Below are 19,923 nucleotides of genomic sequence, written 5' to 3'. Positions count from 1 at the left end.
GGTTACGAATACCACCCTTCCGACTGAGTTTCTGAACCAGATACCGTAGGGTCTCTTCAAGAAGTTTCAAAGGAGCACCAGGCTCCACAAGCACCTTCATCGTTTTGCTCCAGCCATCGTGGCTTGATACATCACGAAGTCCACCAACAAGGATCTGACAGAACTGGATCTCTGAAGTCAACTGAGCTCGCTCCTTCGTCCCACCTTTCGCTGTTTGTATGTAACTGATGGTTTTGGCCGATAGCTCTAAGATCGCAATCAAACTAGCAGCAAGCCCAATGGCCTCAGCCATATTTCACGTTACTCTGCGTAGCCCTTAGGAAATAGAGTGCGGGCAATGAAAGACGTATGAATGAGAAAATAAGCTGCATGATAGAGGTGGGGGATTTGAGGGGGTTTTATCATAAAGGGGGCAATACATAAGTGCTGCCTTACCAGCCTAAACGGATATGTCAGATCGGGAGCCTTCCGCTGCCAGTTGGCGTCCCGGCAGCCCAGGTCTTGGCGAGCAGGGCCTAAACTGGCGTAAGTCCCGCCCGCACATAGGCAATACACCCGTGGAGTTCATGAGCACGAGTGAGCAATCGAGACACGGTCATATCGTGTAACCCAGCCTATACATGGCTACGCCAGCAGGATTGTGAATTTAGTCATGAATTTATTGGAAACCTGTTGACTGCCGTTGTGGACGCTTGTCCTAGAGCCTTGAAACTGGCAAACGCAGTGACGTACCTTCGGCTGCATCAGAGTCGAGGGATTGGGTGCCTGTTTTCATTCTTTCACCAGAACATCGTATTCGAACACCAGGAATGCTATTATTATTGCAAATAGACTGCAATCTGGTTCATATCTAACAAGAACATGTGTATAAGACGATCGATCAACATTCTTTCGCTACATGGCATGCCGTAGAGACTCTGAGACTCGAACCAACTTTATAAACAGCATTTGCTATGATGTATTTGAAAAGAATGGCGTATAGCTATAGAAATATTGCATCTTAACCCTACATCTCTATAATTCCATATCATTAGAGACCAGCCTTATGGCCCTCAAAGTCCCATGGCTTCCCATCCTTCCAGAACCCATCCACAACTGGCTCTCGAGGCTTCTTCCCATCAACAGCCACCTCATTCAACCAACTCCAGTACGTGGTCGCCTTCCAACCCTCTTTCTTCCAGTCATTAATGTCCTTTTCAGGATTCTTGTTGAACACAGGCAGAACATCTAGCAAACTAGCGTCGTGGCCGAGGCAGACCATGACGTCGTCCCTCGTATCAAGCTCGCTCATCTTCGACACCGAGTTCGCAGCCTTCTCGAGATCCGTGTACACGTGTCCTGTACTGGGAAGATTGTACCACGAGGACGTACGAGCAGAATCATCATCCTTTGCACGGGGGTGATGCGGCGTGAAGAAGGAGCACGGGCAGACCGATCTCGAAGCCCAGTCGTTGCGGTTCGAGATGGCGCTCGCCGGGATCTCTTCTGGCAGCGGCGTGGTCGGCGTCGGTCGGAATACACCAGCAAAGTGACAGATATCGCCGCCCAGGAAGACAAAGGTGGCGCCGCCCGGTGCCGATGAGGGAGTCGTCCGCGCCAGCGCGCAGATGTGCTCGGGCTGGTGCCCAGGTGCGTCGAGCAGATAGAACGAGCCGTCGCCAAAGAAATCCTGGGCCCGGAACTTCCCAATCTTGAGGCCGCCATCAAAGTCGGCTTCCTTCAGTGGTCTACCCTCGAACTCTGCCGCAGCTGCTGGGTCGCCTACTCCACCGTGCCTTTCCTTGTCAGAGAGGTATCCAGGACCGACGACCAAGGAGGTTGACTTTGGAAAGAGAGAAACATCTCCGCGGTGGTCGAAATGCGCATGAGACCAGATGCAGTAGTCTGCGAGACTGTTAGCATTTATGTATGGAATAAGTCGGACACTAAGGCCATATTCTTACCGATGGTGTTCAACTCAACTCCTCCGGCCTTGAGGACTTCGTCGATTCCATTATCGACTCTCATCCCAAAGATCACACAGTCCTTTCCAATAAGCTGCAGAATAGCCTTGGGCAGATTCCAATAATCCTTGCGGACTCCGAGGTCGAACATGGCCTTCTTTCCTAGCCGCTCGTTCTCCAGCAAAAACGCCAGCGAGCAAAAGTTGATGACCTCATGCCCCGCCACCACGGGCTTTACAAAGGCTGCGTTGTCACCGACCATGGCGGTGGTCGTGTCAACCAGCTTGACACGGACGACATTGTCTGACTCTGGTATGGTCGCCATTTTGCTCACTGCGGGCGAGAAGTCTCGAGAAGGTGAGGTTTTGGGGATGTAAGCGGAGAGTGAGGGGTCAAACTGAGGTTTGTTATCTTGTACCTGCACCGGCTGTACGACTCAGACGGCGTTTAACGCATACCGGCAACTTGAGCAAAGTAAAGTCGAATACTTATGCGAGTAGCCGAACTACAAAGCTTTTTGGTGTGGATTGCGTGGTGGATATTGTATCGAAAAGCATTTTCAAACTCCGACGTCATCGGATGAACCGCCCTGCTCCGCTTCCCCAGCTTTCAGACGCAACCTTATTGATCCAAATATCAGCCAACATGCATGCGCCGCGCCTCCCCCAGGGAAAGGTTATCCGGTCCGGGCATGTCCCTCGCGTGGGAAATGGACCGCATTGAATATTGCATAGAGAGGAAAACCAAGTCTCTTGATCTCTCTTGTACACCAGAGTCGAGAATGATCGACTTTCAAACCCTCCCAAAACGCCCGCGCGCCCCCCGAATGCTCTAGTTTAGCAGGATATCGTACCCGTCCCGTGTAATGCGAACCTCCTCGTTGCCCAGCCCGTACTTGCGACGGACCAACTCGAAAATAATCAACCCAGCGCTGGTGCTGGGCACCTGACGGATGGTATTCCACCAGAAGCCCCTCCATAGCCATTTCCTCATGCTCAGTCCTTCCTTGGCCGCCTCCAACTGGCACTCGGACCAAGTCTCCTGGTATGCGTTGTAGTAAGCCCTGAACATCCTCCAGCCCTGCCGCTGCTTATTCGGGTCTGCGCCCCGGAGCTCTCGAAGTTTGGCGGCCTTAGCGTCTAGTTCTTCCAGTCGATCCCAATGCTCGACTTGCACATGCGTCAGTGGATGTAGCAGGACTTGCTGGGTGACCGAGGCGCTAATTCCAGCAAGTAACAGGAATGCGGGCTCAATAGCGTAGTGAGGTCGGATGATGAGCGGTTGTGCGTCTTCCCCGAGGGCGTCCTTGGTGGTCGGCCGTTTTTGCGCGAGGAAGTCGACGATGTGTTCCTCCAGCCCGCCGTAATACCATGATACGAACTTGTAGTAGCCTTGCGCCTTCACGTACTCAAACACGCTGAAGAAAATGGCGCTACCAAAGCCGTCCTTCATAAGAGATAGTCCCCAACCGGCGAAGATGCCGCGCGGACCTATTTCCCGGAGCTTCTCGGCGCTGAAGGTCCACATGGACTTCGGTTTGCCGCCATCGCTGGTCATGAGATCTCGATGATCATACCTCGCCTGGATGGCATCCAGAGGTGCAGCCATAAAGCTCTGCAAGCTGCCAGCTAGTAGTCCTGCGGTGAAGGTCTGGTAAGGTTGCGGCGGCGGGTAGACCGTCTTCCTCGACTGGCCGCTCGGCTCATGGAGAGATCCGAGGATCGTTAGGTAGCTTGTATACAACACTGCCCCGACGCCGACGTTCGCGATGAGCGGCGGCAGTACTTGGTGCGGAAGCACGCCCCAGCCGTGTTGCTTGACGGCAGAGGTGAGCACGCCGGGCGTGGTGCCCCTCAGGTAGAACCATGCCTGTCGAAGGGTGAGGTCCAGACGTGATCCGGGTTCTTTCGCGGCGGCCTGGGCGAGAGCCTGCGTCTGCGCCTGGTGCACGCTCCGAGCATAGGCAAGATAGTCGACGCGGGTCCGGAAGAAAGCCTTGACCGGAGCACGGAAGTAGAAAGCGATGGCCTGGGCGCTCAGGGCGCGAACGCCGGCGGCCGAGGCGGCGGTTGCGGCGTTGCTGCGCGGGTCCTTGTCCGGGAGTTGCGTGCCGGGCGGGAGGGCAGGCAGGACGCCGGTGTACGGATCGTATGTAGTGGTGTCGTCATCGCGACGCCTCGTCATTGTTTGTTGCTTGTATGCATCGTGCTGGAGTGTTTCTTTGAACGAGAGGGATCGAATCGGCAAAACTTGGCGTCGTCGGTTGGGATCGGGTCGCGGTGGGTTTCGGTGATGACTCAGCGCGTGACGTAGTGGCAGTGCATAAATATTATGCGCTGTCACGCTCCAGTTTTATGCCAGGTTGAGGCCAGTCGTAAGTGATTAAACTAGAAACATCACCATTGCAGTTGCACAGTACTTCTCGTTATCTGATTTAAGGGTGAAATTATCGTAAAGTTCTTTGATTACTTGAATGTATTGGTTCAGAGGATAGGGCATATTGGTATCTATGCTCAGCATCTCAGCTAAACACCGGTTAGCGATGAACCCATCCCAAGGAGACGAGCAGAATACTCGCAATAACTCCAATAGACTCAGCATGAACTGTTAACTTTTTCACGAAACGACCATTATAAATGCATGTGACTTGAGACTCCGCGACACTAGTTTATCCCAACCAGGGCACGCCCGCCGAATCGTCTCCATTTTCGGCCATCATCGCTACCAACCACTAACTGAAATATGCGGAGAATGGAGAAGGGTTGAAGCACTGAAGGCACGACACCTAAGATGTATGCCGCTGACACTGCAAGATCGATATTAGCCGCCAACTGGTTTCGGGTTTCGCTTACAGCTATTGGCCACATCAGATGCGATGTACGTCAATGGTAGTTGTCGACTACAAACTCCCCTCAATTACTCGTCATCACCAGATGCCTCACAGGTACACAAGCAAGTGGTATCGGGCATCGGGAAAACGCATGGGCGTCAGCAAGCCCGAAGAGCACGAGGACAAGATGGATACAGTCCCAATTCAGCACATAAAAGGGCCATGATAAGAGCCATCATCCTGAAAGATCGATAGTAGCAAAACGCAAATCTAATCCAGCAAGAGCTGTCAAGATGAAATTCAAGATTGCTCATGCAGCCATATGGAGTCTCGGCGCGATGGCCGGTGTCATCGCCCAAAGCTCATCTTGGCCAAACGGGCCATTTCACACGGATGGAAAGTACATCAAGAACGCGAGCAACGACACAATCAAGATCGCTGGGATAAACTGGGTAGCTCACGGAGAGGTAAAGAAAACCATATTGCAAGATGACGATATGCTGATATTCTCCGTAGGTCATGATTCCAGAAGGTCTGCAGCATAGATCCATCGAGGACATTGTCAGTCAGATGACCAGTATTGGGTTCAATGCTATTCGTCTCACATACGCAACCCAAATGATTGACCAAATGATGGAAAACTTTGAGAAGGACATCACGTTGGAGCAGGCATTTCACTGGGCTTTGGGGACCGAGAACGGCACGAAAACGTTGGACCAGGTGAGCTCTTCTCAGAACCCTTTTATGCGCAGAGACTGACAGTCAATCTTCTAGGTCCTTACTCGTAATCCGTCCTTTTCGAAAAACACAACTCGTCTTGAGGTAAGAGCTTGGTGGTGTTCGCGGATCAAGGAGGTTGCCACCTAGATTCTAATGCGCGTAGGTATTCGATGCTGTCGCCGAAGAATGTGCACGTCAACAAGTTTACATTCATTTGGACAACCATATGTCGCGTGGGACTTGGTGCTGCTCAGGAACAGATGTAAGTGACGAGTTCACAGTCAACTGAAACGCATCATGGGGGCACTCTTTAACAGTTATCACATAGGGTAATGGCTGGTGGGGAGACAGAGACTTCGACGTCGCCAAATGGACTCGTGGGCACGCATTTTTGGCGACTCATGTGAGTTTCTTGCAGCGAATTCACTTGGATTCAGCTGACCACTTGACCTAAGGGAAAGAAGTGGCCTGCCTTGATATCAATTGCTCTGCGGAATGAAGTCCGAAAGGTGCTCACAGACCTTCATCTCCGAGATGAAGCCTACAACTGGGCAGGTTGGTATGAGTATATGCGTCTTGGCGCCGATGCCATTCACACCGCCAACGAGGACGTCATCGTTGTGTTTGGAGGAATAAGTTACGGCCACGTTATCGACCCCGTGTTCAGACAAGAAGCTCTAACGCCAGGCGAGAAGCGATTTGACAGGGCTGATTTCGTCGGGTATGGCGACTCTAAGATCGCTCTCGAGATCCACAACTACGACAACGCCAAAGACAGCTACGGAAACATTCAGTACACGCTGTACTTTGATGGGTTCCAAGGCATGAACGCGACAGATGCAGATACGAAAGATGTTTACCCGGTTATGCTCACCGAGTTTGGACATGCAATGGAGGGAGAAGCCTACAATGAGTCACTGACTTTCCGTTCCGTTCTGAGGGATGTCTTACCTGAAGCTGGTCTATGGTTTCAATGGGTGTTATGCGGCAGCTATTACTACAGAATGTTGCGAGGAGAGAGGAAAGACGAGGAGACGTGGGGCTTGTTGAATGCGAACTGGACTGCTTGGAGGAACGAAGAGTTCATTAACGACTGGCTTAAGCCTCAAATTGAGGCAACACTGTCTCGCTAGTCATGGGGCAGACAGGTAGTGGTAACTTGGGTTAATACGGAAAGGAGAAGATGTTCAGTAGTGGACTTATACTTCGGTCGCTTTCTGTTCGGTCCTCACGTGAGAATGAGGCTTCTGCCGTGTAACACATAGACTGCTTATAGATAGGTGGTTTATTGAGCCGACGTACTACATAACCAGCTCCATCTTCGCTGTTCAGATCCGTTCCAGGATGGCAGATTCGACATAATTGCGGAAAGACCCAAATGCCCACGTCAAAGTCTGATGATTGATGTCGAGGGCTTGAAGTACGGCGAATACCTAAATGTACGTAAAGTTAAGCATTTGAATAAGATCCATACAGAGGCAGCGGTGTTGTATGTTTGCTTACTTCACTCGGTGGCTTCACTGTCCGCCACCGGGCCCTCATCACCCTTGGAGGTGATGGCGGGACTGGAAGCCACCCATCTGGACTTCACAGCGATCGTATCAACTGCATCAGTGGGCTCCTCATCACCTTTGGAAGTGATGGCAGGGCTCGCAGTCGTCCATCTGGACTCAATGCTGGTTTGACGCTCAATAGGAGCCGCCAGTACGGGAGTGGTGGCAAGGCCCGAGGCAAGAAGGATCATGAAGAGGTGCATTTTTGAACAACAGGGTTGATAACGATGACGAGTTTTGATATGGACTTTGGGAAGTTTGGATGAGACGAAACTCAGGATGATAAGGTGGAGGGAGTGTATCCTGGTTTTATAACACAATTTGGACCAACCCAGACTTATTCAAAGACCGAAGCCAGACTTGCCCTCCGAAGGTCGCTTAGGACGTATCTCACCAGCCTGTCCAATCTCTCGGAATTCTGTTCCCTATCGCACAGGCAATCCAAGGGCCAGAACTTCTATTACCTTCCTATTAGATATTTCGGCTATGATCTACAGCCATTCAGAAGCGAACAATATGTACGACTACATCGGTGTGCAGACACTAAATGTCTGTTGGTTCCTCGCCACGGTCCAGATGAAGATTACCAACCAACAGACCGACAAGGCGAGACTTGTTTGTTTTCTGAAATTAGAGAAGAACGAGGATAACGGGCTCGGTGTTGCCAAATTCGGATCATGCTAATATCCGCTTATCAGTCTTTGCGTTTAGGATGTCCGGCGTTGGAAGGGTCTGGCTTGATGGTAACGCATTTGTGTTGCCGTCCCCCCGCAGCAAGAGTGTCTTTTCTTTAATCCTACCAATCCATTCCTTTTGGTGAGAAGCCATCAGGATAAAAGAAATTCGAGTAGTATATAATAACTACTTTACTCCTGTATTCACGTTCTGAGAATGACATAGGGGAGTCGGTCGCGTTGGTTGGGACACCAAAGGAATTTAACAGCTGGACAGGGACCCTTGGACAATATTTCCCCGGATGACCCATATAGGAATGGGCTGCGTCGTTTGTTTGCTTCTCAAAACAGGCATTTTCTGTTGGTCCCAACATCATTGATTCCTTGCAAACTGGATTTTGCCGCGGTCTGTTGGACCTTAAATGAAAGAAACAGGATGTTTCGTGCGGGCGTTCTCAGCAAACTTCTGCATGATCTACAGGAAGGCCGGGAACTCTTATCACCTCGCCTCACCAGAAATCAGGGGTCATCTCAAGTTGTTGGTCGAAGAATTCGTATGCCTACATCTGATGTCTTTGCTTGGTCCAACAAAAGCCTTAAGCACTCCCTCTCAAATCAAGCTGGACAGTCCCGCTGCCTTCGTAGTCTGGCATTATTGTTTGGCAGTACTTGGCCTTTCGCGATAAACTCCAACAAGTCTGACGCTAGCTACAACCTTCTCTCGGGCGAGGAGAACTCTTCCGAGGATGGCGCTATTTGTGACCATTGCAAGGACTCAACCTCTCCCAGGCGCCACGCGAGGCGGTGCTCCATCTCGAGACTTGTTGTGGTATTTGGGTTGATCCAAATATTCATCCTAATTCTTGGTTTTGCTGCTTTCGCATATCTCATGAACAAATCTGGGATTGCGGTCAAGGACACCGACGCAAACGACTGTATGCTCCCCCAAGCCACCAATCAATGATGCTTTAAGCACCACGCTGACTTGGGTGACAGACTTCGCGTTCGAAAGTTTCAATTCCACCAAAGGCCCTTATCACATTGTGAATGCTGCAGATCCTTCTGAAGAAGCCAATGAGTTTTGGAACGACCTCAAGAAACGTGAGTGGTACCCGGACACATACGTCACAAAGCGAAATCACCATCTGACTGTGATGTTATCAGACACTGGTATTGTTGAAATCGACCGCGACTGGGCGCAGATCAATCACCTTCCGCCAACCGTCCCGCATCCCGACGACCCTAACCTTCGAATCTATCAAGTATGTTGCTTTTTAATGGCACTTCTACTAATCACGCTTCAGCTAATTCAAATTACAGGTGAATGCCTTTCACTCTCTTCATTGCCTGGTACGAATTACCACTTTCGCGCAGACTCGTCCTCCCCAAGCTGACCGTTCCAGTACCGAATTCGAAACAGGCTTATCTCCAAGGTGTCGCTCGACAAATGGCCTCGCAATGATATCCATACAATGCACTGCTTGGATCACATTAGAAACGAGATGATGTGCAACGTTGGTGAGTCGAAGTCTGTCACTGTATCATGAATCATTTTCTTCGATGGGATTCCTTCTCTGACCAAAAGAGCCGCAGATATTTCAATGTCCGGCTCGCAGGAATATATTTCCTTCAATACCCACGGTCACGACCGGAAGTGTAGAGATCTGGGGGCGATACAGAGATGGGCCCAAGATCACGCCTGGTCTGGGTACAAGGATTACTTGGAGAATGTCGTCAACTTCGACGCGGATGAGGCGGAACGAGTAAACGCTGCCTTCGCTGGGAAGGGAAAGTGGAACCACGCGAACAGTACGCATCACAAAGAAACTGGCAAAATCGACCTTTGGTTTGAGGATCATGATCTTGCTGGTGGTCACTAGTTAGACACCTCTGTTCTGCCAAATAGAATTCGCGGAATGTTGTGATAACCACCGTTCGTCACAGCACGGTTAGTCGGGCTTTCATCCTCCAATTCCATAGGTGACTTCTCATAACTTTTCTCTCAATTGCCCCGAGACTATCACGGTGAATCCTTAACATCATACAGGATAGTGTAGAAAGACAACTTAACCGCAACAGGAAAGACAGCTGGGATCACATGTTGTTGCCTAACTTGCATGTATGGTTTGTATAGCATTCAGCGAATCGGAATTGCTCCCTCAGGCGGACTCATGAGACTGGAACCGTGGAACGTGCATTTCCGATCATTGTAGCTGATAGTAAAGAAGTCTCGAACATCGTCTCAACTAGGCCCGCAGATACTTTCGGAATCGAATAAGGACTTTTGAAGCGGTTCTCCGTAACTATGTGGATATTTCCAAAGTTTAAGAGCAAGAAACCCCACTCTGACGTTCTGGTGCGGCCGATCCACCGCGGCCTCGGTTCACCGCTGCTCTAAGGCCGCGTGATCCGAGATGAAGAACTTAGCGACCCAAGCGTAAGGACTTCCAGCCCTTCACAGAAGAAGAAGCTATCCAGTTGTCAGTCGACGGCAACTCTAGGCCGCGAGAATACTATGCATGGGTTCCAATTACACTGTAACATGGAACCTTGACTGCTGATTGGGGAAAACTATAGAACCGAAGTTCCCTAGCCTTATAGGGCTACCCTGCTCACTGGCTGACGTGATATTGAAGTGGCCTAGAGTCTTTGACAACTCAGAATGCACTCATTGTCTTGAATCCATTTTAAACTTTGGATACCTAGTCCCCAAAGTCCCATTCAAGAAGTGGGGAGAGCCTCAGAGTGCGAGCCGAAGTTCTGAAGTCCCGAAGTGTTACCCTGCTCATCGTCTGACGTGAGATCTATCGAGTGGAGTTGGTAGGGAGCGCAACTGCGGTCCGACCCACCTGATCGTGTAAGTCGATGCCTTGTAGTGGATAGCAGTGTTGACATGGACTCGATAGTTGAAGCAGACGAATACGAAGTAGCCCTTCACTTTTCGCACAGAAAAATGAGAATCGCAAGTTTGTAGGTCGTGGATAGCCACCAGGGTGTCTGAGTCTGTTTCCACTTAACTCTGTCTGGATCAGGCGATATCCGATATGCCGGGTCTCGTTCGTGCACACCTAGACGATTCAGAGCACTTAAAAAGCCTCTCTTCGTCGCTCACAGACCCAACATTGTCGATCTCCTTCATCCCGCAGACTACTCTAAGACTGTTCTAATCCTAATCAACTCGCCACTACACCCGTAACAGCCACAATGGTCAAGTTCACCACCTCTATTATTGCCTTGGCTATGGCTGCCTCCGTGGCAGCCGCACCGGCCCCAACCTCCCAGACGACCTTCTCCTTCGCGCAATGGGTCGAAGACATCATCGCAAACCCCGACACGGCTCTGACCCCCGAGGAGGCAGTTGCGGCGGCTCAATCGGCCGCCGTTGTCACCTCCGCCGGCGGCCTTAGCAAGAGGGCCTGGTGCCAAGACGCGTTGAAGAGTGCTCCCGTACGATCTCCAGACTCCGGACAAGACCTCGGAAATATAACATAGATCACATGCTAACATGATTATTCCTGCAGGCTGGAGATGCCACGGCTTGCCTGAACGATCTCGCCAGAAAGGGTGCCCAGGGTATCACCTGTACCGTCGGCCAGGGCCAGTCCAGCGTCCAAATGTGCCAGATCGGAGGCGCAAAGATTGTCAGCAGCAAGCCCGATCAGCCGGCACAGGGAGCAAACTGGTAAGTAATAATACTGGCAGAGTCCTTTGTGCTATTTTATCGTTTAATGGCAACATGAACTTACTGACACTTCTGTAGCAACGATGTCGCCCGTACCGGAGGCCTTATCTTCGACAGCTGCTACCGTGCTGACAACACCGTAAAGGGCAGCGATGTCTGCATTACAAACAACAAATTCCAGGTCGCGATTGCCGGAGTCTAAAGACAACGTCTGTGGATGGGCAACACTGCTCTCTCTGTCTTGAGGCGGGTGGTGGTGTGGGGAAGAAGAAATATGACACGATCCGCAAATCGACAAGTTTGAGCTTGCGGCCGATGGTGTTAGCCGACATTGCTTAGACCTCGGCTCTTTTAATACGTTCCCGGTGTTCCTGCGATCAAGCTTCTGTACATAGTTTTATTTATCTTCGCCCGGTATTTATTATATGAGTCCATGTGGAAAACACTCTTTTAAAATGCACAAGAACAGAAACTGCAATATGTACCTTGCTTTACGTTAAATCTTGTCTGAAAAGAAGATGCTTAGATGAAATATTCGCTAGCATCCAGGCAGATTATACATAGAAGGGTGCATCATCGCGGCTGTTTTACGCTGAATGGTTCCTTGGTTTTAAGTAAGGCTGGCAATCTCCTTGCATCCCCAGGGTGGGCTGTCTAGCCGCTGAACAGTTTGTGACACACGTTGAGGAGATCAGATGAGCATCCTGACTGGTCAAATCAGGGGCCATGTCCATCGATGGCGTTTATGACCAATCCGACTCAAGTCAATACTTAAACATGCTCATGTCCTGTCTCGATTCGCCTTTTATGGTGGACCAACTTCCCCAACCCATTTCATTTCCTGGGCCAGCCACGCAACCCAGTTACGCAACTCACTACTCAGTGCCATCCTCCTTGGGACTGGGTCAGATCAGCTTTAGAACTAAGAGAACTGCGCTCGTAGGATGATTGCCCGAAGAAGATTTCACAACTAAGTTAACGAGTTCGAACAGCAGCAGCAATTAGGCGATACATGGGTCACGGATGGTCGAGTCATGGACGTTTACCGGAGCGACGACTTCTACTATTGGGCCGAGAACGGAAGCCAGGGCTTCTGTGACGATTGCGCCAAGATAAACTTCGCCGCGGCATCTGAAAAGGAAGCCTGGGATGAGGTCGCGAGGGAGCGGCACTGGGTTTTGCTTCAAGATTTCAAGGAGCGTACAGGCTGGAACAAGTCTAAGGAATGCTGGTTATGCAACCTACTAGGGTTGGGATCAGAGATGGACTCTCAAAAGATCGACAAATTGGTGGCCTTCGATCAATGGTTGCCTTTCATGTCGGCCTTGGACGATGAAAAGGCTGACGAGGAGGTGGAAGGAAGCACGAATGAACCATGCCGATGGGCACCTACGATCTGGGAATCGGTGAAAGGGGCTTCACCACTAACCTCATGTTACATCGGGACCTTACCAGATAACCCCTTTGAGCTCATTGACGACGGCATTTTGGTATGTCAAGACATCAACGCCAGATCGGCCCCTGGGCTGTTGGAGGCTAGGCACCCTTCGCCTCTAGTGGATTTTGAACTTGCCAAAGGTTGGATTCAGGCATGCAACCTACATCACCCCAATTGTTCCCAGCCATTACCTACTCCTCGTATCAGGCTGATCGACTGCGGGACTCGAGAAGTCGTTGACGCGAATCCCTCAATGGAATACGTTGCTTTGAGCTATGTATGGGGTTCTTCAGCGAGGACAGAACCGTATGTCTGGCAATTTAAGCTTGAGACGTTTCCGAAGACTATCGCAGACGCAATCACGGTCACGAAGGGCCTGGGATATCAATACTTGTGGATTGACAGATATTGCATAAAGCAAGATGATCCAGTGGACAAGATGGAGCAGATTCAGCTTATGGAACTCGTATACCAAAACGCTACCCTCACGATCGTCGTCGCGGCCGGAAACAGTGACGCTCACGGGATTCCCGGCATTCAGGCCATCAGAGGAGGTTGGGGCACGAATTTGGATTCCGTGACCCACGGGCAATATACGTTCACCAGAACTTGTGACCCCGACAAGTTTGTCGAAGTCTCGCCCTGGCTGACCCGAGGTTGGACGTTCCAGGAGGGCCTCTTGTCCCGACGCCGCCTTGTGTTCACCGAATCCACGGCGATGTTCTCGTGTCAAAAAGCCAAGGCACACGAGTTCTTAGTTTCGCTAGAGAACATCACCAGTCGTGAACAGATGGTTGAGTACGAGGGTATAATATCCAAATCAGTCTTGGAGTCAAGTTTGGGTTTTCTTCCAGGGGATGATGCGGCTCAGAACCTCATTTCACTCTGTGAAAACGTTCAACGGTACTCTCAGAGAAGTCTGACATACTATTCGGACATATTCAACGCTCTTCGGGGCGTGGAAAAGGTGTTTGAGGGGGCACGAGAACCAATCTTCAGCATCTTTGGTATTCCGTTTATCTCCAACGATGATCCCATCATAGCGGACCTGTCGTTCTCATGGGGACTTTGTTGGATGAGACGTGTGACCATGGCGCCGCCACTTAAAGAAGAAGCTGTGTGCAAAGCTCCCACGTGGTGCTGGGCCAATTTGATGAGTTTTGGTGCTCAATGGGTCGGATCAAAACCGGGCGATCTTTCTCTACTCTTCCACCCGTCCAACATCGGTATTCAAGCACATGAGGGAGAAGCGATATACGACTTGAACGAGTATGCGTCACTAAGTCGCCAAGGCCTAGTAACATCGGAGCCTCTGATTGTTCATTGTCAAGCCTATGTCGTTTCCCCTGAAGCATATTCGTGGCTCCAACATCAGCCCCAAAAGCAGCACTCGGTCATGCAGTACGACATGAAATTTCCCGGCCGCTCAGACAGGGAGCAGGAGAAACATTTGCATGATCAAATACTATCCGGGGCCGTGGGCCTGATACTTCTTGGTTTCCAGCTCGATGCTTCTAACAGAGACATCACAGGTGTCATCTTTGTATACCTGTTATTGGTGGAGTGGTCTGCCGATGGCTCGGGATTGAGAAAAGGCATCGTGATGGTCGATCGAAGTTACCCTGTGTTTGACGAGCATGAAGCAGCGGCTTTTGTTGCTGAGCACTGCGGAGAAAGAATTCATCTCCGACTTCGCTGAGATCTGATTCAGCAGTTGACATGGAGTTTAGTGTAATAGACGTATTTACTTTCAGGTGACCTGCAAACGTTCGGGTGTGTCCAGAGAAAGAACTAATTCTTGGAAAACCAAGGGAAAGTAGCAATCTACACGATGTCAAAGCTACCGAACCGACTTTGGACTTTCTAGGAAAGAAACCTGGTCACGAGGCATGAACGTCGCAGTGGTTAGTCTGGATGTCAAGCTCGTGCATGCACGTATTTTCCACATCATCCATCCATGTTGGATGACCATCAATCACATATAGGCCATGGAATTGATATAAGCTAAACCTCCTGCCTTTCCACAATTGACCAAGTCCAACATCAATATTCTTCTGACTACAACTACCAGACTGAGTAATAAGTGAAGTCGTGAATACCGTCCGCAGTGGGCACTGTCGTGAGATAGGATTTGTGCATGGATGCTCGTTCTCATCCACTCATGAGTGCCCTTGCTGTCGCTACTTCTGAACATGATCCATCTCCTTTTCTAAGCCCCGTCAAAAACCAAAAGACTTTGAATAGCCACTCTACCAAAGCCGCATTTGCGTAATAGGTCCCGTCCACGGTGAATAGGAAATTCGGCAACAACCATGATACAGATACGCTCAGCTTCGACACCAGCTGAACTCAGAAGCTGCAGTACAGCGCACATAGTCTCGCCAGTGGCCAACACGTCGTCGACGACCACAACCGACTCACCACCGCAAACAGCATCCCGATCCATCTCGATTCTAGTACCCTCCGTCTTGCTAGACACCGAGGAAGAGATGTGAGACGAGAACTTGGGAACGGAAATCGTGGGTGGAGGAAGCTTGCCAGCCTCCCGAATTAGCACCAAAGGCACATTGACGCGAGAAGCCAGCACAGGCGCAAAGAGGTAGCCGCCAGCTTCACAGCATACCACAGCATTGACATCAGCCCAGTCACCGACGAAGTGAGTCTGCAGCAGAGTCGAGCAGAGATCTAATCCACCAGGTTGCTGACAGATGCCGAGAACATGACGGAAATCGATTCCAGGTCGTGGAAAGTCGGATGCGGAGCGTACCATTCTACTGAGTCGTTGTAAGTCATCGCCGAGGAAAGGAAACAGGATGTGCTTGGCGAAGCTTCGAGCCGCTTCGTCCCCAACTTTGTTGTTGTCGAACGTGAAGCTGGGACAATATCCCTTGTTGGACTTCTCGTGCTTCTTAGATTTGACGTTCCGGCTGGTTTCACAGTCGCCATCTTCGGCATGAGAGGCGTGAGAAGCATGCCACGTACGTTCATCAGCATTGACGTGTACCTCCAGCATCCTACTGTCCGGTACAAGATGCGAAAAAGTAGCGACCGGCGCCTCATCTCTCATTCCAGTGATCAGCAGCACATCAGTGTCCGAGACCTCGTAGACAACGGCCAGGAAATGCTCCTCTGGGAGGGACGGCCGTTGTCGAACTTGATTCTCGAAGAACGTCGTCATCGCTGGTCGATGCTTCTCTTTATAGTTGCGGTCGCAAAGAAGACGACCCAGATCGGCTCCGGTAGCTTCCGCATACTCCCGTTTGAAAGCATCGCTGATGCTGGCGACACGAACAGTGAGGCTTTGGTCAGCCCATTCCTTGAGCATCGCTGCCCAGACATCCGCGCAATAATCCTTACCAGCGCAGCTATCTCCCGTCACAAGAAGGATGAGTCTTTGCCTTTGCGGCGCTTTCGGGAGCGGGCAGGCGTAAGCCAATACGTTTTGCGGGTCCATCTTCCGTTTTATGCCGGCAAGGCGGGGCCGGTTCGGTCCAAAAGCTTTGCGGGCCAGCACGGCGTCTCTCGGGTCCGGGCCGAGGTCGGCGCCGTATGCTCCACAACTCAGGGGTAACAAGTTCTCGGCGACGCTGTAAACCCATTCTACTGCAGCGAAAGAGGCTCCAGTTCCATCTTGTTCGCGGGGCCAAACACCCGTGATCACACAAGCATAGTCCCAAGATCGACAGCCGAAGGCAGTGGCGTTATCTGCCACATCGCCAATCGCACCGCCTCCCTGCAACAGATGAAGATAGCAAAGAGGCGTAGGACGAGTCACTATGGCAGCAACGAGGCGGCTCACAACCTTGGCTTCTCCGATGCCTCCCAAGAACAGACACCGCTTGAACGAGGAGGTCTTGCCGCCGCCGTGCCCACCATGCATAGCGGCCATGTACATCTCCGTTTCGAATAAACCGACGCTGTCCACAAGCTTATGACATGGATTCTTAGCTGGCCCCAATACCTTCTCCATGGACGCATAGTCGGATTCTGATGTCGCACAGGATGGAAGCCCAGTCGTGTCAGAGTCGAACATTGTAACGCCAACGTGCAGCCGGTCGTTGTCCCAGTACAGGTACATATCCGCCGAACAGGTCCGAGGAAGTTTTCTGGCAACATTTCCAATTTCGTGAAGCTGGGTTTGGGCTTTGAGGCTGTCACATGCTGGAACAACCCAATTTCGAACGGAAAAGGCCGGTGCTGCATAAGCCGCAAAAGTGACGCTGATGACGATGCCGAAGTTTGTTCCTGCCCCTTTCAATGACCAAAGAAGATCGGCTTCGTTTGCCGGCCGCACGGCACCCGCTGGTTGGTGATTGTACGGCACATGTCCGATGCAGAAAACCTGGCCTGAATCGACGCTGACCATCACTGCTCCAAGTACAGCATCGCACGAGAGACCATGAAGCCTAGCCAGATGACCGATACCACCTTGGAGCCACAGTCCGGCTCCCACACTTGGGCGGGCGCCGAGAGGCACTGTCAAGTTTTCCGCCAGGGCTCTGTTGACAATATCGCCCGATTTGCAGCCGGCCTCGGCGACGATCAAGCACCCGGACTGAGAGCCGGGTTCGCCGTCCTTCGTCTCGGCCGCGAGAACATGCACCTGATTGAAGGCGGCCATGTCGATAGCAACGATCCCAGGCCACAGACACTGGCCGCTGTGGCCACCACCAACAACAGTCAGGCTGACGTTGTGATTCAGTGCCCATCGAATGCACTGCTGAAGGTGAACGATGCTTGTCGGTTTCATAACTGTGGCAGGTTGATGAAGAAGGGCCTCCCTGTTCTTGACCAAACTAGTGCCGGTCATCGAGGGCACCTGCACCGTGAGCTTGGGCAACTCCAGTGAACTCCGGGTAAAGACCGTCATGGCTTCGGGAGATCTGAATAAAAGGCGACCTGCTCCTTGCCGCTGACCAAGCTCCCGGCATATTTCGCGCCATTCGAGTTGAAGAGTTCTCCCCACATTCGTGTCCTGGATTGTGAAGCCTGAAACAAAAGAGGCAAAGCAGTCCAGTATCTCGTCGCTGTCCAGAATTTGGGTAACCCAGGTGGGAAAGGTGACCGTCTTTTGGCACACTAAGCCGTTGAAGTCCATCGTTGCATCTCGGTGGAAAACAACAACCATTCCGTCTTTGTGTTGCTCGACAAGCATTCCCAACGCCTCTTCTATGTATCGGTACTTGGGCCTCATACCGTACATGCTGTGACAGAACAGTATGATGTCGAACTTCTGGGCGACGCCAGTCGCGTCAGGGCTTGAACCGCTCCCAACATGGCTATTCAGGGTGAAAGGGACTCGATGAACAGCTGGAGGATTTTGCAGAGAGAGGAAAGGCTCTGGAAGAGAACAGAGTCGCTCTTCCAGTCCCGCGGCGAACAGAACGTTGGGCTCAAAAGCAGTATATTGCTTGATTTTCCGTCTCAGATTGCCGGGTAGACGCTCAAGTACACTTTCAGGACCGGGTCCGATTTCCAGCACAGAAACATGAGTTCTTGAGTAGAAGAGAGGCGCGAGAAGCTGGGATAACTGAGGGAGAATGAACTCTTCATACGTCGACTCTCCGGGGCCACCCACTAGAATACTGAACCCGGCACTGTATTCTTCATCGGACAATGGTTTTCTTGGAAAAAGTGCACCTTCCGCGGCACGGCGCCGAAGGAGCTGCTTGAGATTGCTCAAAGAGGTCATGCTTGACTGAAGACTTGATCATGTCGCACGTGGTTGGGCAGTGAGAGGTTGCTGATGGGAGAGGGAATATGATATTTTATCTACGCAGTTTTATCGCGTTTGCATCGGATGTTCTCAGACATTCCAGATTAGCAGGCTTTCAGGCATGATTCCATATGAGTCAAGTTGGCCAGCATATGCAGTATTCCGCCAAGCGCGCATGCGGTGTCCCCATGGTGTCTGAAGTCTGGAAGGACAGACAAACACTCAACTTCAGTAGGAGAAAACGAAACTGTTTGGCACATTCGCGCCATAAGACGTGATTAAACTTTGCTTCGTCTGATTGATGGTTTCTAAGCTATCGATGTTGAAGCTGAGGCGAAAAAGAGTAATCTGGTTTTCCTGACTAAAATACCACGGCTTATTGCAGTAAGCAGAGGATTGTTGCAGTGAGCCAAAGCTGATTGCAGTAGATAAAGGCTTGTTGCAGTCAGTCAAGAAATCATCCAAATATTGAAAAACTGCAAGACTGTTTTGGTGCATGTGAATGACCTCCAGTCCTCTTGGGTCAGCACTGTTTCTCTCGGGTCCGGCCTAAGGTCGGCCCCGGCCCCGTACGTGTGACCTCCGCAACTCAAGCGCGAAGTCTAGGGCGACCTGGCGATGTTGCTCCTTCACTGGTCGATATCTCAGTTTGAACATGTCTCAATATCCCCGCGACATATCCGTCGGGAGGCGCTTTCCACAGCGCCACCACGTCATTGTCTTCTTAGTGTATGGGCTTACCGCATTAAGACCATTCCGCGAACTTCTCCGCAGATTCAGAGCTCATCATTTCGGCATACATTTATCATTTTATTCAGGCTTGAAGACCTAAGATCTGACAAGCGTCCTTTCTGCCAGATCCCGCCAGCCACCGCCACCTTACTGTCGCCTAGCTGCTTGGCTGCCTGGCATTTTGTCTCATTGACAACGAACCGAGAATCTCTTTTGAGAATGCAAGTTTCAGCTTTCCGGGATTTCAAATATGGCGTCCATGTTTTACTCCTTTAGGTCGCTCTCATCGCTTCTACAGCCCCCGAGCATTTCATCCATTCGTACTGGCGTCCAGAGTTACCTTGCCGAGAAACTCATCAAAGGGGTCGCTGAATTCTGCAGGAAGATGATAATATGTTGTTGACCGGTATATGGAATAAGGCGCTTCCTGGGTAACTTTTGACTTGTATATGTGGCTTACAGAAGGCCCGCGTGAAACTGCCTCTTTTCCTTTACCTCTGTGCCAACTCATATTCTTGTCTAATAATCACACTAGAAGGAAAGCTTCGACAATCCAATCCTTCAACATACTAAGCCACCCTTTTAGCGTGCGCTTTCCTGCTGCCTTGTGTAGCATTCCTACAGATGTTGAACAT

At 51.0% G+C, this 19,923-nt stretch overlaps 7 protein-coding genes across 7 annotated transcripts; 3 read left to right on the top strand and 4 right to left on the bottom strand.

Moving 5' to 3' along the window:
- Nucleotides 1-1,030: 1,030 nt before the first annotated feature.
- Nucleotides 1,031-2,268, bottom strand: CkaCkLH20_00833 (metallo-beta-lactamase superfamily protein; the record flags this gene model as incomplete). Its single annotated transcript, XM_038883553.1, has 2 exons — nt 1,031-1,884; nt 1,944-2,268. 2 exons carry the CDS (start codon nt 2,266-2,268, stop codon nt 1,031-1,033), a joined length of 1,179 nt encoding a protein of 392 aa, XP_038751148.1.
- A 506-nt stretch (nt 2,269-2,774) lies between these two features.
- Nucleotides 2,775-4,127, bottom strand: CkaCkLH20_00832 (uncharacterized protein; the record flags this gene model as incomplete). Its single annotated transcript, XM_038883552.1, has 1 exon — nt 2,775-4,127. The coding sequence occupies one exon, from the start codon at nt 4,125-4,127 to the stop codon at nt 2,775-2,777; it is 1,353 nt and encodes a 450-aa protein (XP_038751147.1).
- A 939-nt stretch (nt 4,128-5,066) lies between these two features.
- Nucleotides 5,067-6,626, top strand: CkaCkLH20_00831 (uncharacterized protein; the record flags this gene model as incomplete). Its single annotated transcript, XM_038883551.1, has 6 exons — nt 5,067-5,240; nt 5,290-5,493; nt 5,548-5,595; nt 5,657-5,755; nt 5,822-5,896; nt 5,949-6,626. 6 exons carry the CDS (start codon nt 5,067-5,069, stop codon nt 6,624-6,626), a joined length of 1,278 nt encoding a protein of 425 aa, XP_038751146.1.
- Nucleotides 6,627-6,997: 371 nt separating this feature from the next.
- Nucleotides 6,998-7,249, bottom strand: CkaCkLH20_00830 (uncharacterized protein; the record flags this gene model as incomplete). Its single annotated transcript, XM_038883550.1, has 1 exon — nt 6,998-7,249. The coding sequence occupies one exon, from the start codon at nt 7,247-7,249 to the stop codon at nt 6,998-7,000; it is 252 nt and encodes an 83-aa protein (XP_038751145.1).
- Nucleotides 7,250-8,609: 1,360 nt separating this feature from the next.
- CkaCkLH20_00829 (uncharacterized protein) lies at nt 8,610-9,600 on the top strand (the record flags this gene model as incomplete). Its single annotated transcript, XM_038883549.1, has 6 exons — nt 8,610-8,655; nt 8,717-8,821; nt 8,885-8,982; nt 9,041-9,070; nt 9,124-9,238; nt 9,314-9,600. 6 exons carry the CDS (start codon nt 8,610-8,612, stop codon nt 9,598-9,600), a joined length of 681 nt encoding a protein of 226 aa, XP_038751144.1.
- Nucleotides 9,601-10,924: 1,324 nt separating this feature from the next.
- CkaCkLH20_00828 (uncharacterized protein) lies at nt 10,925-11,604 on the top strand (the record flags this gene model as incomplete). The annotated part of the gene is made up of 3 exons (XM_038883548.1): nt 10,925-11,167; nt 11,242-11,402; nt 11,481-11,604. The coding sequence occupies 3 exons, from the start codon at nt 10,925-10,927 to the stop codon at nt 11,602-11,604; spliced, it is 528 nt and encodes a 175-aa protein (XP_038751143.1).
- Nucleotides 11,605-15,049: 3,445 nt separating this feature from the next.
- CkaCkLH20_00827 (uncharacterized protein) lies at nt 15,050-18,532 on the bottom strand (the record flags this gene model as incomplete). Its single annotated transcript, XM_038883547.1, has 1 exon — nt 15,050-18,532. The coding sequence occupies one exon, from the start codon at nt 18,530-18,532 to the stop codon at nt 15,050-15,052; it is 3,483 nt and encodes a 1,160-aa protein (XP_038751142.1).
- Between the last annotated feature and the right edge of the window lie 1,391 nt (nt 18,533-19,923).

The sequence above is a fragment of the Colletotrichum karsti genome (assembly GCF_011947395.1).
Source record: "Colletotrichum karsti strain CkLH20 chromosome Unknown Scaffold2, whole genome shotgun sequence".
Lineage (NCBI taxonomy): Eukaryota > Fungi > Ascomycota > Sordariomycetes > Glomerellales > Glomerellaceae > Colletotrichum > Colletotrichum karsti.
This window is presented reverse-complemented; position numbering and strand designations above follow the sequence as displayed.